This window comes from Anser anser (genome assembly GCF_964211835.1).
Source record: "Anser anser genome assembly, chromosome: 21".
NCBI lineage: Eukaryota > Metazoa > Chordata > Aves > Anseriformes > Anatidae > Anser > Anser anser.
Genome location: NC_139742.1, coordinates 6,794,747 through 6,809,920, shown reverse-complemented (window position 1 = coordinate 6,809,920; position 15,174 = coordinate 6,794,747). Strand labels below are relative to the sequence as shown.

Genomic DNA, 15,174 nt, shown 5'->3' with positions numbered 1-15,174 from the left:
CTTGGCTCTGAGCTAACTGGATGATCTTTAAGGTCCCTTCCACCCCAAGCTGTTCTGTGATGCTAAAGCACGTCACCACCATACCTCGTTACAGTTTGGCTCAAAGAGGAAAGCAGCTGGAGAAGCTGGCTTTGCCCTTCCCCTTTCCTGCTGAGTTATTCAGGGACTTCTGTAAGAGCAGATAAGAAACAATCCATACTTTGGATTTTCAAAGCTTTACTGCTAAAACCAACTTCCGAAATAAAACAATTACACAGCCCTTTGGACATAGAAAGGCAAGGACCTCTCCCTGTACCCGTCTTGCCGCTGTCCTTCCCTGCTCAATACAGAAATTAAGTAACTTCCCTTTGTGTTTTAAGAGCCACACACAAAAGGAGCTACAGGAGTACGCACAGGTACTGCAGCTTAGGGGCAAATCCTAGAGAACTACTACTTGTCAAGTGCCCAGGAACTGCCCAGGAACCTTCCATGCAACCTGCCCCTGAGACATGCTTTGCATGTGTTTCACTGTTACATGAAATGGGAAAGGGCTGAAGGAAGCACTGCTTTGATTCTTAGTCCCTGCATTTAAAATTGCTCAAGGAAGTATTGTGAACTACTGCTGTCAGTCCCTTCCAGAGGATACCTGGATTTCCTTAGTCAGGGTTCAACGCTTGTTTCCAGCTGTGATGGCTTTCAAGTTACTTGTTCTCTTCAAGATGTTGGGGACGAAGAGGAGCCCTGAGGCTCGCTCAATGCTCTCGATGGGAACCAGGAACCGTTCAAGTGGGATGTTCTCGTCCACGGGGCTGTTGGGCATCACGTAGGAGCGCAGCTCAATCTCCCCACTCTCCTTTTCCAGGATGAGCACCTTGAAGAAATGTGTGGGGACGGCCACGTTGTTCTTCCCAATCACTTGGTACTTGACGTACATCTTCCCATCAGCCTCCATCCTGCACCAACAGCAACGTCCCACATTATCCCCCAGTCTGGTGCCTCCTCCATCCCTCAGCCCTCCACCACCACCCTAAGAGAGCCCCCACTGCACAGCATGGCAGGGAGCAGCCTTGCTTCTGCCGTACAGATGTTGCTGTAACAGAGGCTGGATGACATGGTGAGGCTGAGTTTTACACGGGGTCTGGTCACCCCAGATCGCTTCCCCACTGTCTCTCCTTTAACAGCCTTTCCAAGCTATTTCTTGCTGTGAAAAGATCCCAGATTGTGAGAACTGCTCTTCACAGTCCTACACAAATATCCCTGCAGATAACGTCATGCTCTTACGTGAACAAACAGTCCATGAAATGAAACCTGGGAGCTTTATCCTGCAGGGAGGGGTTCTGCAGTCTACTCTGTTAATTTAATGCTGCTACATTAGGAAGAACTGCAAACAAAAGTCACCAGGTTACCTTGTATCTCAAGAAACCCGCCCTAGGCATTCCCAAAATAACTGACTGAATGGGAACCTAACCCCAAGAAATCACAGTTCTGCAGAAACTCTGCACGCTGCTGGTCTCACCTACTGAAGGGGCTCTTGGCAGATCGCTCCTGTTTTCGAGCAGCTGGGAGGCTGCAAGCCCTCGGCCTGCTTTACCTTCCCAGCACGACATCACTCGAGTGTGGTCCCAGCCGGGTCCTCGTGTTTACCTGGGCAGGTAAAGAGGTCCTGTGCAGACATAGACATTCTTGTTGTTCCTTGCCAAGCTCCTGCTGTACTTCTCAAGGTTATTCCAGGCATTTTGGTTTAAATGAGGAACCTGAAAACACGAGTGGACACGGACAGTAGAGTTAGTCACCAGGGCACTTCCTCCTTGCTCAGAGTTTTCCTCATAACAACATCCACCTTTCTCTAACACTTCTGGAGTGCTTGGGGGCACTACAAGCCAAGGTCACTACTGCCACCTGCACTCTGGAAGCTGCGTACAGAGATCCTGCTTTGCACAGCCAGCAGCAGAACCCACGAGCCTCAGACTGCAGCCTCTGTAAGCATTTGTCCAGCCGCAGCACACTGCGCTGACTGGGGTCCCTCCCAGGGCTAGAAGCACCCAGGCAGGTCCTTACCGAGGACCACCTTTGTGCCTGTTTGCAGAAGCTCTTGGGGCCAACGTTATCATCACCCCTTAGATACATCATTTAACTCTTAAGTTGCCCTGTGTGGAGTCAGGAGCTGGACACAATGATCCTTGTGGGTCCCTTTTAACTGAATATATTCCGTGATTCTTTGAACCCCCTCCACCCCGAGGGAACGCGGTCACCTCAGCCCCTCTCTGCCAGAGCTGCTCCAGGCTTTTAGCAGCAGCACCCCGGGGGCCGAGACCTACCTGAGGGGCAACGTTGCTGAGGTAGAAGGTGTCCCGCATGGCCTTCTGGCTCCACTTGTGGTTGGCGGCGGCCGCCAGGTGACCGCGGTCGAAGCCGCTGCCGCGGTAGTCGGCGTTGGTGGCGCGGTGGTACTCGTGCACCGAGTCGTCCTCCTGGAAGTCGCAGGTGGCACGGTCGGAGGCTCCGCTGAGCGTCTCCCGGTTGAGCTGCTCGATCACCCAGAGCGCGCTGCGGCTCCGCGGGTCGTAGCACAGCACGTAGGACTCGCGGCTCCGCAGCTGCGCCAACCCGGGCAGGCCGTACTTGGTCAGCTCGACCCTGCCGGACCCGGTGACCGCCGGTGGGCCTGCTGCTGCTGCCTGCACCGCGGGCAGCACGGGCACGCGGCCCAGCAGCCCCGCCACCTCCTCCGCATCGCCCTCACGGCGCTGCCAGAGGGTGGTGAGCGCTGCTCCCAGCCCCGCGCCCAGAGCCAGGGAGGCCCCGGGCAGCAGCCAGCGGCCCCGCAGCATGGCCCCGCAGCGACTCCCGCTCCCAGCGGTTCCTGCTGAAGGGCTTTCTCTTCCGGTGCCCGCCCCGCCGCCGCCGCCACACACCCGTAAGGGAATTGCCCCTTCAAGGCCTCCACGCTCCTCCCGCGGTGCCCACAGAAGCGCAGCCGGCAGCGGTGTGCAAAGAAATCACTTTATTGGGACGCAGCGCGGCGCTGGGCCCGGCCACGGGCGGTACGAGGACAAGGGGCGGCAGCAGCCCCGCCACACGGAGCTCCCGCTGCCGCCCCGCACGGCCTCGCTCAGTGACGGGTGGCAGCACAAAGCCTCCTCCCCCCGTCTCACTAAAGGAAGCGTTATAAAAATAGTGTTTAAAAAGAAGCATAAAAGAAGTAGTTTTAGAGTGATGAAGTGTTCTCTGCACCCTGTTCTGGCAATTCTTTCCAGACAAGGTAAAGGAAAAGAAAAAAAAAAAGTGTTATTTGACAAACCGCCAGGTGCGTTCCTCTCTTCCTGGGGAAGGGTAGTGTAGGAGAGCGCCCCGAGAACAGTCACTGACCCTCACTAAGGGAGACAGCCTCTGCTATCCCAAACACCCCAGACTGCCCCCAGTCAGCTCCTGGCCTTTATCCCACTCACTGCCGAAGCGTGAATAATTCCCCGTGAGGTCCCAGAATTCAAACTCTATCATTCTGCACAACCATCATCAACAACTTCATCTCCGGTATCCCGGTCCTTCTACCCCACTGGCAAAGACACAAAGTTCCCAGGAGCCTGAACTGCAGCACGGTGAAGGTCCTGGACCTCCTCCTCCCAGGGAAGGCTCAGGTCCCCACATCCACCGTAGCACCCTAATTTTCCTCCTAGTTGAAGATCCTCTCATCCCGCCCAGCAGCAGTGCCACCTGTGAGGAACGCTTCCTAAGAGCTATTTAAACATCCCCTGTTCAGGCCCCTATGAAACAAGGCACCCTCAAGGCACCCCGGGCTCCCACCTTCTGACCCAAAGAACTGCTCCTGCAGCACCTTCAGACTGAAAGAAGTCAGAGGAGGAAACATCCCCAGGATGGCACAAGTGCTACTTGGCCACACAAGCCAGGAACAACCATAAGCTAGTTAATGCTATCTGACCTCAAAAAAAAAAAAAAAATTAAAATCATCACAAACAGCCTTTGAGGAATGAATACACGGAAACTAATGAGGTGATTCGAAAGCTGGGAACAAGACTTTTTCTCCCCTCAGAAAATCCATTTCTGCTCTTAAAGAAAGGGGCAAGTCTTGGAATAAAGAAATGGATGGCCCAAGTCATTGAAAAGTAGAACAACTCCCTTCAAAGCCCCTTCCGGCAGCAGAACAAAGTCCTGCCACACAGCAGAGGGAGAAGGAGGGACATAAAACAGCTTTTCATGTAGGAACCAGCCTGCCTGGGTGTATCAAAGTTGTTAAAAGTTTTCCCCAAAGAAGAACTCAAATTAACCAGTTTAGCAGCCATAGGCTTGTCTGGATAAAGCTATTGAATTTATCCCAGAGAACCTTTCCAGCAGCCAAAGCTCTCATCTCATCCTGTTAAACCACTGCAAACTCCTTTTAAAAGTGTTCACCATCACCTCCTGAAGAGAAATAAAACAGCATAATAAGCCCTTGGACACCTAGGAAGGGAAGAGACAGCACGACACCTGTACCAGCCAGCAGCAGACACTGGTGCTCCAGTACCCACCTCCACGGTGTCTTCCTCAAGCGTTTGCAATGCTCCAGCCCCACACATGGCTCTGAGCTGGCTGACCCCAATGCAGTGGAGGCCAACCTCAGGGCCCAGACGTGACTCTGAAAACAAGGAGTTCATCCACAAGGAATGTTTTGATCCTCATTTGCCTGCTGCCTTCTGAGCTTTTAAGGAGACTCTCAGCTTTCAGAGCAGGAGCCCTCACGGAAGCTGCTGTTACCAGTGAGAAACCACACAGTAAGCACTTGCAAGGGGGACCCAAAATGGCCGGCAAAGGCATACAGGGAGATTGTGCATGGAAGGTTTGAGAGCTACAGCAATATTCAGAAGAGTGTTTTGGAGGAGGTCCAACTCTGCTAAGAGTCTGACCCTCTGGTTCCACATTTGTGGCTACCATCTAGCAGTTTGGCCATGTGAGGTCTGACAACCGGCCTCTGTAGTGCAGGTACCCAGCAGCTGAGACCAACTAGAACAGCGCAGTGATAAAGGCAGGAAGAATATCCATCCAGCTGCTAGAGCTGACACGATGCTCCATCACACAGCTGTCCTGGTCCTTCAATTCCGTTTTTCTCAGAGGAAAACTCTACCCTCTAAAAGGACTGCAGCAAAGAGGGATGCTGTTAGCCACAGTTATTAATTAGATTGTTTTAAGCCTTCAGTTGCTCATGGTCCACCACAGCAGCAACACCTGGCTGCACCAGTGTCACTCGAGCACCTTCTAAAGAGGCAGAGAGATTGCTTGGGATTGCTAACAAGAACATGGGGACATGCATCAACCTGTCTGCCAGTCTCCCCACACAGCCTTATGAGAATTACAGTTACCTGCAAAGAACTGGCCTTCAGTGAAGGAAGTAATACTGGTAAAACAGCTAAAGGCTGACAACATCCCTCTTGGTAGGGCCGTTGTAGGCCACCAGCAGCTTAAGCAGCTCTTAGAAAGATGACTGACCTTTAACAAATCAATACCCATAAATACCGAAAATCGCAGTGTCAAACAGCTATGCAGGGGTGAGCCAGCACAGCACAGAAAGAGGGTAAAGCATGCCGGATTAGCTTTCACTCAAGAGCTTCTGCACAACCCAAGCACCTGGGTGCTGGCAGTTTCTCCCTTTGAGGTTATGGTTCCTGATCAGCTTGACACCGCTGGCAGGTTAGCAGTTCTTTCCATAGTTTGTCTTCGTCGATGTTCACCTAAGCCTGCTCTACAGTATTCAGAACGAAGTAGCTTCCCTCTCAGGAGGGACAAGTGTCCAGCTCATGACTGTCACTCCAACAGGACTGGTACAGAGGATGTGGATCAGCCCCAAGAGTCAGCTAACGACTGAAATGCTTGTATGCCCACTGGATTGCACCGGAAAAGGACTCTTACTTGTAGCTCAGACCTGTAACGTGTCCCTTCTTGGCAAGAAGTGCTATGAGACAACACCAAGGTTACCATGACCAGAGCTTATGCGGGGTAATACTGTGCAAGCCACTGAGGCAGTAAACCCCAATGCCGTGCCTGTATAAGTCCCTAAATATAGCTGTCTTCATGCAAATAGATGCTTGTTTCTTGTGTTTCGGAATCCTGATTGTAGCTGGATATGCCCCAGTTCAGAGACAGGAAAGCAGCTTGAGGCCTCCGCCTCCCTGCAGCAACAAGCTCCTGCTCTAAGGCTGTGCGTAGTAAGGCTTGACTTCAAGCTACACTTCACTCATCGATTAAAACCACTGCAGCCTTGCTTTCAAGGAGACCTTCTTGGTAAGGCCATTCTGGGTTCAGGCAGTTTCGGTGCACAAAGCTGGCAGCTGTAGTGATGTCTTCCCATCCCAGCTTCTCCAGATCTCTTTCCCACGTGAAGGGGTCCAAACTGCTCGATGCCAGATGACGCTCACCAGAAGCTGATGCAATCTTTTTTTTTTGCGCACCCCAGGGATGGCTAAGTGCAGACACGAGGGAGAAGAATCCAGAAGCTACTTGAATAGCAGGGTGTGTAACTTCGTTGGGATACATTCTATTCACAGGAGAAAGATCCTTCTATACTCACCCACCAAAATCCACTGGATCCAGCCTGTCCCTTCCCCATCAGAAGTTACTACACATGAGCTACCTTCTTGATGCAGGAGTCCACTTCTTGAGGGATATGCTGACAGATGGTTTCTTTCTCCACTCAAAGTCATTAAAAAAGATACAAAGAACTGCTTTTGGCAGCACAGAGGCATTTGAAGTTTGAGAAATCTGGAGTGCAGGACCCAAGCAGATGGGGAAGTAATCAGTCCTTGACCTAATAAATAGAGTAGAAGGAAGTCCTCAAGGTGGCCAGTAGCCCAAATGCAAAACCTGAAGTCCTGCAGAGACCGCTAGGAGTTTTAATGCGCCACGCTTCACAGGGGCATCTCCTAGGATCCACTGCCATACAGTTTCTCCAACACCTTTTGTTAAGCTCATGGACTATTTGGAATCCTGAAGTTCCTTTGCCTTCGTCAAAATCAGGTGAACATCAGAGATAGGATAATCCTATGTTAAAGAAAAGCGATTTAAGTGCCAGCTTAACATTTCCTGCACACTTCATTCCACCTAAGTACAGTAAACCTTGGCAGTAGCATTCTTCACCTATTATAACACATTGTCATGTTCAGTTACTCCCCTAACAGTTACCAGCTTCCTGTTTTGTATCTGATCAAACCCTGATACCCTTGAAGAAGTTTTTGTAGCTCGTCCTCCAAGGGTACAGTCAGCTGGCCTGCTACAAGGGCTATCTTCATGCCAAAACACCTTATCAAAGCCAGTACCTTGCACAGCCCAAAGCAGGAACTGGCAGAATCAGAGATATCCTGCTGTTCTGCGAAGGTGTTCTCAACCTTGGGCTCTCACAGATCTCAGAGCTAAACAAAAGCCTCTGGCCAACAAATTTGACGTTGTCACATAGGGCTTCAGAACTTTGCTGGAAAACATTTATTTTTTTTAATGCTAAAAGCCTCTAGTCTATGAGGATTTCTCTGTAGACTAGAAAGGGAGCACATGCGAAAGAAGGCTGCATGTTAATGGTAGTACTGGGCTCCAGACAACAGCACTGTGCCCCACCAACAGCAGACCAGAGAAGGAATATTACTCTCTGAAACAGAGCTCATTGCTATTCTAGCACTAGGAAGGGGGAGGAAGGAGAAGAGATCCATACAAAGCTGGGAAGACAACACAGGTAGCACACAACCACATTCTGTACGTGGAAGTGAAAGCCCAATTAACAACACAGGGAGCAGAGAGAACACCACCAAGGAGGTGAAGGCAGTCATTCACCTCAAGCGAGTTAAGTTTCCCTGTGGGTGGTAGGGACCACAGTACGCAAAGATTCATATTTCCAATAATGAGCGTGCTATAAGAACAACCTTAAGATTTTTCTGCAAGCAGCCATCAGAAATCCGGTACTTCTCCTCAGCCAGGCCTACCACCACCCTCTCTATTTCAAGATTCCCCAAATTCCCCCCATGCCCACTCTATTTAATCCTTACCTGTAGCAGCCTCATATTCAAAGTGAAGTCTCCTTCCAGCAACTGATCCCGGATTAGTCTGAAAGATGGAAATTAGTCCAGCTACTTTTCGCTCTTTACAGAGGGACTCTAAAAATTGACTACACTGCGCCTTTATAGAGGCTTTTGAGAACACTTTCACTACCATTGTGACAAATGTCTGTGACCTACTCACTAGGTGCATTAACACATGCCCGTGGAACTCCTGGATCCAGGGATTTCATTAAATGAGAGAAAAAAAAGAGCAGGAAGGCTACCTCTGTACTTACGTCAACATGGCACAACAGACGAGGAGAAGAAAATCAAAGCGCTTTTCATCAGCAAAGAGGGAGTCCCAGATACGGATGACATCTGGCAGCAGAAACTCTTGGGACAAGAGCAGCGTCAGCCAGCGGAAGGCAAAGAACTGGGGTTTGATGTTCTGTTCTTGCTGTCAGACATGCACCAGGCAAAGAATGAATACATGCTCTTGGCCTACTCCCTCCAAGAGGTGCACCCCTTGTTTCTATCCCCATCTCCACCCTAATATAGCTCTAGGCTGCCAACTCCTATCAGTACAGCAGCAAAACCACTGCTTCCTTTGAAGGCCCTCACATTCAAGCTATATTGAAAGAAAGATTTTCAATGCAACTAAGTTCCAAGTCTACAAAGCAAGAAAATGCTCCTCTAAGACACAAGTAAAGGAAGCTTTTCTTCCTGAAGGCACTGTTTGTGTTAGTTCAGTTAAACTTGCCAAGTAATTTTAATTTCCCATTTGAATAACATTTTATCTGCAAAGCCGCAGCCCTCCCCCTCTAGCAGAGGCACTGTTTTGTCAGGATTTCCTCTCCTTTCCAGAAGCCCTGTATTTATCAAGGGTTTACTGCTCACAAAAAGAAACAAAACATGGAACAGAGTTCACACTGATGGTCAATAAAACATATTGTAAGCACTCCTAGCCCACAGCTTTCTTGTTTTTTTGCTATCAAATCCCAGGGACCATAAGTTTAAGCAAGGTCAAACAAGCTCAGGATCCTGATGACATTCTTAAGTTGCTGCATAGCCGAGACCATTTCCTGGCAGCCAAACAGTAAGCAGTTTATTCTCTCCCCACTGAAAGAGTCTTCAGGCAACATCGTGAGTTGTGTCACTGTGCTTACAGATCATCTGTTGGACTGTAGAAGAAACACATCTTGCAAAAATCATAGTGATTTGGTGAAGGTTGGAATAACAAGAACAGTTCACACTTTCCAAATTCTTGTTAGATTTTGGCACCAAATGGACTGCAAGACCTAAGGGAGGTTTGCAACAAAAGCTGCCTTTTGATGTTCTACAAAACCCACACCAAACCACGGCACTCTGAGATCCCTGAATGAAGGAGAACGATAGAATTAGGCGAGTGGGATGGTACAGGATTTCAGTTTACTTCTGGAATGACCGCCATGAAGTTTAAGTTAGTGTTGTCAGGGCATCCAATGACAACAGAAGAGGGCAAGAGGTGGGGAGGTTTTTTGTTCTGCTTTTGAAGACTGAGGCACGATTCCTTTAACCTCAAATCCCAGGGGACTTTAGAGCAAAACTCATGTTTACAGCTCCCACTAAACTTCAACCCAGGTGACGAGGGAGGGTGGCCAAGTCACCTTGGTTGTTGCAGAGCTGCTGACTGTGACTGCATTGTTTGCTTTCAGTCAAGCAGGGGAGGAGAGCCTTGCTGTGTCAGCTCACTCTAGGCTTTCTCCAAGGAGAGCTTGTTTCAAGCTTATAGATAAGACAGCCTCTATGTCCTATTGGCAAACGCCTTCACAGAGCCTCTTAACCTTTCCATTCAAGCCCAGTAACAGTTTAACAGAATTGGCTGACATTTAAATACACTAATAAGCTGCTTTCCCCACATTCCTACCAAGACTCAGAGAAACACATAGCTCCTCACCAGTTTCAAATACAGCTCCACGTCTTTTTCCTTCAGGGTGGAGTAGACCTTCTCCATTTTGTAGGTTATACCACACTGAGAATCATCCAAGCTCTTAATGAAGTTGTCCCGAATTTCGGCCATTAGGTTGGTAAAGCAGAAAAATGTGTCAGCTTCAGCATGTTCTGGGGAAGGAAAAAAAAAGTTAACGGGGGCATAGAGGAAGCATCACTGTCAGAGGTACACAGAACTGCTTTTGTTCAATAACCTGGTTGCTGTACTTGACTTAAGTAATCTATCTCAAGACCTTGGCTTGCTTGGTCTAGGATGAGACCACACTTTTTTTTTTTTTGAGTAGAAATATCTACAAAGCCACTGCAAATACAGACCCTGCGTGCAACACAAGGTCTTCATGACACAGGGTCAAGAAGCAGTTATCTATGCCTGAGAACACCATCTGCTCTCCCTGCCATCACGGCACACCCTCAGAGCTCTGTGAAATAAAAGCAACAGGCAAAGTACTCCCACTCCATTCTTCTTCTCTCCCCATTTTTTTTTAATTAAAAAAAAAAGACAAAAACAGAACAAGAAGAAGCACCCCTCTCTCCCAAGGTATTTATAGAACAAGCAAACAAGAGCTTCTAAAGGGATTTTAGGTTTCAGTCAGGAAGTACAACTTAGATCCATGCAAAACAAAAAACCCCAAATCCTCACTTCTCATACCCTCACCACCCACAGCCCATTCGGTTTCTGTCAGTTTGCTGTGATTTCAGAGTCCTCATCTCTTGCTGCATTTGCCTTTTTTTTTTTTTTGCCTGATCAGTCAAAACTGAGTTGTTTAGAGTCTTACTCCCAAGACATTTCTTTACACAGAGAGCATGCAGTACACCAGCCATTACTGAGCATTCAAAAGAGTCTCTCACCTTTCCACTCACTGTTAGGATCTGTAGCAAAGGTATAGTAAAGAGGCCCCACTATTTCATTCATCCCCTGCACATACGCTATCCCGGGGTTCAGCTTGGCATAGATGAAAAGGATTCGCTCCACCACTTCCCAGTGAGCTTCGCAGCCGTTGGGCAGAACTTCGTACTCACTCAGAGAATTAGGAGATGTTTTAAGAGGGGAGCTCACCTGAAGAGCAAGGCAAGAGTAGGACTGATTCAGGGTAACCAACTGGCACAGAGTTTTACACGTGACGAGCTTGGCTTTGAAGGCACGTAGTTCCCCGAAGATTTGGGCAGCGTGCACCAAGCAGTCAGGCATTCACATAAACCAAGCACCTCAACAAAGCACAAAGGCACTCAGTCCTTAGTGCTGCCTAACCCTGATGAACAAAGCAGTCTGTGCTGCAACAGTTCCCCTGAATCATTGCATCACCTGATCCCATACAGGAAGAAAACACAGCAGTTCCACCTCTTTGTTAGAAACGTAGGAAAAAGCACAGTTCTGCTGCAGCAGCTAGCCACCTTCCCCAACACCAAGTGTGTAGCACTTAATATTGTGATGCTTGTGAAAGAGGAAAAACACAACACACACTTCAGCATATACACTCTTTTCCTAAATGCAGTTTTAGGAGATCCAGCTCTGGAAGGCTACATAAATTCAGATTGAGTAAACTAACCCTTCACTGCTTTGTTCTCACTCAGGAAGGCACACGTCAGGCATAAAATATTTGCACCTTCCTGCAACTCAGGAAAAAAATAATCCTTAAAATTAAATGTACCTATAAACCCTACAACCATCAGATACATCAAATGGCTCTTTAAAGCCGTCCAGCCACCAGAATGCACAGTATCTGCTGGGGTATTCACACAATTCCTCCACGCAGCAGAGCCAAACACAGAAAAACGGCCAGGAACCACCATTCGCCTTATCAGCTAAGACGCCTTGCCCCACGGGCAGCCCACACCTAGATCTCACATTTGTAACCCCACTGCGGTTTCGTGCCACCGTCTGCGACTTGAGCGTGGTCTGCTCCACCCGCTTGCGCAGCGTCTCAAACTCGTTTTGGGGGTCCAGGATCAACAGGCAGGGGTAATCCGTTGGGCGCTGGAAGAACGCCATGTCAGGGTACAGCCTCCTAGGATGGATACAGGAGGAAATCAGGCACAAGAAGAAGGAAGTACATGCCTCATGTCAAATTGAAAGTTCAGTTTAATATTAAACTTGATTTTCAAAGTACAAAGTATTAACCAAACCACTCTGGTTCAGAAACCCGAGTCGTTATGCCTCACATACCTGACATCTTTGTCTATCTGGAGAAGCACTTCATTATCCTTGAAGTAAGTATTCCATCGACTGTCTGGGTTTGGATTGAGGGGCTAAAGAAATACAAAACAGAAGCAAAACCAAGCATGCTTCACAGATACCAAAATCTTCAGTAAACACATATTGATTTAACATTTCTGCTGTCCCTTTGTCAGCTGGTACCAGCACGTTCCTAGCACATCAGGTTTAAACTTTCTCTTGTTTAGTGCTGCTTCTTCAGACAGTACGCACAGCGCCGGAAGCAGGTCAGAGCTTGAAAGACAAGTGAGCATGCACGTTCACTCAGGCAGAAGCCAACATTTCCAATCCCTTTTCACCTGCCTCTTAGCGACTTTGCTCCCAAACCAAGTATCCTGTTCTCTGTCAACAAGATTCTTGATTGCAACTCCAACCTGTCTAACGGAGACGGTCTTTGTACTTAGCACAAGAGTTAACCACAAGTGGTGTGTGGGTGGGTAGGAGTTACAAGTTTAACCCGCTATCTCAGCTCTGGAGAAGGCTGATTAAACATCACCGTTGTGCCCAGGAAAAAGGAAATACATTATTAACACAAACAACCTATCCCCTGTGCGATCAGTTTTCCAATATGACAAACTCAGCTCCCCCTCCCCTATGTGCACTTTCTTCTCTCCAGGTTAAGACTCATGCAAACTTAACAGTCAGCTGAGAGAGAAGAGGGAAAAAAAAAAGTTCCGAGAGATCCAAAGATCACTATAACCTGCCAGTGCATGGAGTGTTACAACAATGATGGTTTTACAGCACCAAGGCCTCCAGAGATCACAGCAGCACAGATGACTGTACACTAGCAGAGAAGTTTACGTTCAGGATAAGCCATGGAAGCAGTTCTATCATTTTACAGCCTCTTCTGACCAGTTATTACTTCATCCCCTGCCTTGACACAAACTTAACGGCACTTTCAGAGAAGTAAAAAAGGATGCAGGAAACAGTCAACAAATTAAAAAAAAGTCAGTCATCAGCAGAATTGGAAATAAATTAAATCTCCTGCCTCCCGTGCTATAGTCCAGCTCAACTCTGCTGCCTCTTCTACACCCTCTGTTCAGAGCAGCCTGTTCTGAGCCCACCCACGGAAAGAGCTTCCCAGGAAAGCATCTCTTTGCTAGAGGAACCTCTTGTGAGCCTCTCTTCTTCCCTAGGAGACCCATAGGCTGGACAGTTAGCCCCAAAGGAGAAGAGAAGATACATGCATAGCTGAAAACAGCTTCGTAACTATTGGTGCTCTGCCAGTAATTCACACTAAAAGCTACTAAGACACAAACGCAGGGCTGGTACCTAGGAACCATCCTCCTGCTAACAGGGCAAAATAGTCTGTGAACAGAGACAAGAGCAGCATAGGAGTCCAGACGCCAGAACAACATATAGCTCTGGAGAATTTCCTGCAACACGAAGGTTAACAGCACTTACGTGATCTTCTAAGGTCACATCTTCCCTTGAAACACCCAGGTTGGCTTTGGCAATCCCAGGCTGGATGATCATTTCTTTTAGGAACTGGGAATACAGATCCCTTCAGGAGGGAAAGAGGAATTTGTCACGAAGCAAAGAATTACATCAACGTAAGAACCCAGACTGAGTTCAAACAGATATCCTTGCACCGCTCTGCTCAGCCAGAAAGCATTTGATTTTCTCTTCAGCTGAGTTCAGCTGAAGAGTTCAGTCCACTGACCCCAAGAGACAGACTACAGAACAGTGCATTCCACACGAGAACAATTCAATTTATGAAGGTACTCAATTATTTAAGGAACCATTCCCCTTCTCCGTAGATACCGTCAGAAATAAAGGAGCAAGTATGGATGTCCTCACCTCTGCTTCTTCAGCAAAGAGCTCCATAAGGCTTTCTCTAAAGGGAGGTAGTTCAGGAGTATCTGTACAGAAAACAGACGCACGCACGTTAGTGTTTGGAGCATGAGCTATCAGACCTGTAAGATGAGCAAACCAAACAGAGCGGCTAGAGCTGGTGTTCTGAAAATACGGGAAGTTAACTCCATAAGGTTTATATCTTTGCCAAATGGCAGTCAGGAATGTTTCAGGGACTGGTTTTCAACACAGGCCTACTCAGAGTGTTGATCAATAGCAAACGTGACTGAGGTGCACTCCCAGGTTATACTGCGGGCTGTGCTCATGCAGAGAGCAGCCAGCCAATTTCGATCGTCAGAAGCGATGGCCGTAATGTGTCGTTAAACGCTCCTGTCACCGTGCCAGTGCTGATCTCCACAAATTATTGTCAATTTAGAGCGGCTTTTAAGATCCACATCGTTATTTTCTGTTGGCTCTGAGAGCTCAAAAATACCGTGCGTGCACTTAAAGAACCCAAAGCACCACTTGCGAGAAACAAAGCGCCCCAAGCAGAACCCACCTTCCAGCAGAGGCAGCGCAGCCCCCCATCGAAGGGAATCCCTGTGGAACAGCAGGCAGAAAGACAACCGTTAGCCCACCTCCTCACCCTGCCTGCTGTCACCGCCCCCGACCCCCCCCCGAACCGGCGGGGCAGCGCTTTATTCCCTCCCCGGGAGGCACGGAGAGCGCTGCCCGGGGCTGGCTGCGGGGCAGGGCGGCCCAACAGGGCCGGACACGGGCGCGCTGCGGCCTGGCAGGGGGAGCACGGCCGGGAACCGATCGCTTCGCAGCCCGGAGCCCACCCCCGCAGGGCCCCCCCCGAGGGAGAACTCACCGCTGAAGCAGAGATCGCGGAGCTTCGCCAGGGCCACCGTGGGCTCGCCGAGCACCTCCTGGAAGTCGGCGATGCTGAGGGGAGGGAGGGAACCGTGAGCAACGGCCGGGAACCGCGCACCACCCCCACACCCCCGACACCCCCCCCCCCCCCCCGGCCCCCACCGGCTCCGGTGCAGCCGCGACATGGCGGCCCCGCGGCAGCGCTCCGGCTGGAATCACGGCCCGCGGGGGGCGGGGCTAAACAGAGCCCCGCCCACAACCCCGCCCACCCCGCGCTAGGCCCCGCCCATCGCGCGCTAAGCCCCGCCCACC

At 49.4% G+C, this 15,174-nt stretch overlaps 2 protein-coding genes across 2 annotated transcripts; both read right to left on the bottom strand.

Moving 5' to 3' along the window:
- Positions 1-199: 199 nt before the first annotated feature.
- On the bottom strand, positions 200-2,822 carry ENDOG (endonuclease G). Its single transcript, XM_083807944.1, has 3 exons — positions 2,298-2,822; positions 1,624-1,733; positions 200-932 (listed from the first exon to the last, which is right to left on the bottom strand). Exons 1-3 carry the CDS (start codon positions 2,808-2,810, stop codon positions 647-649), a joined length of 909 nt encoding a protein of 302 aa, XP_083664070.1. The 5' UTR covers positions 2,811-2,822; the 3' UTR covers positions 200-646.
- A 146-nt stretch (positions 2,823-2,968) lies between these two features.
- On the bottom strand, positions 2,969-15,122 carry TBC1D13 (TBC1 domain family member 13). The gene is made up of 12 exons (XM_083807938.1): positions 15,025-15,122; positions 14,861-14,934; positions 14,546-14,586; positions 13,993-14,054; positions 13,597-13,696; positions 12,145-12,227; positions 11,827-11,986; positions 10,830-11,037; positions 9,928-10,091; positions 8,288-8,448; positions 8,001-8,058; positions 2,969-7,008 (listed from the first exon to the last, which is right to left on the bottom strand). The coding sequence occupies exons 1-12, from the start codon at positions 15,045-15,047 to the stop codon at positions 6,943-6,945; spliced, it is 1,200 nt and encodes a 399-aa protein (XP_083664064.1). The 5' UTR covers positions 15,048-15,122; the 3' UTR covers positions 2,969-6,942.
- Positions 15,123-15,174: the final 52 nt, after the last annotated feature.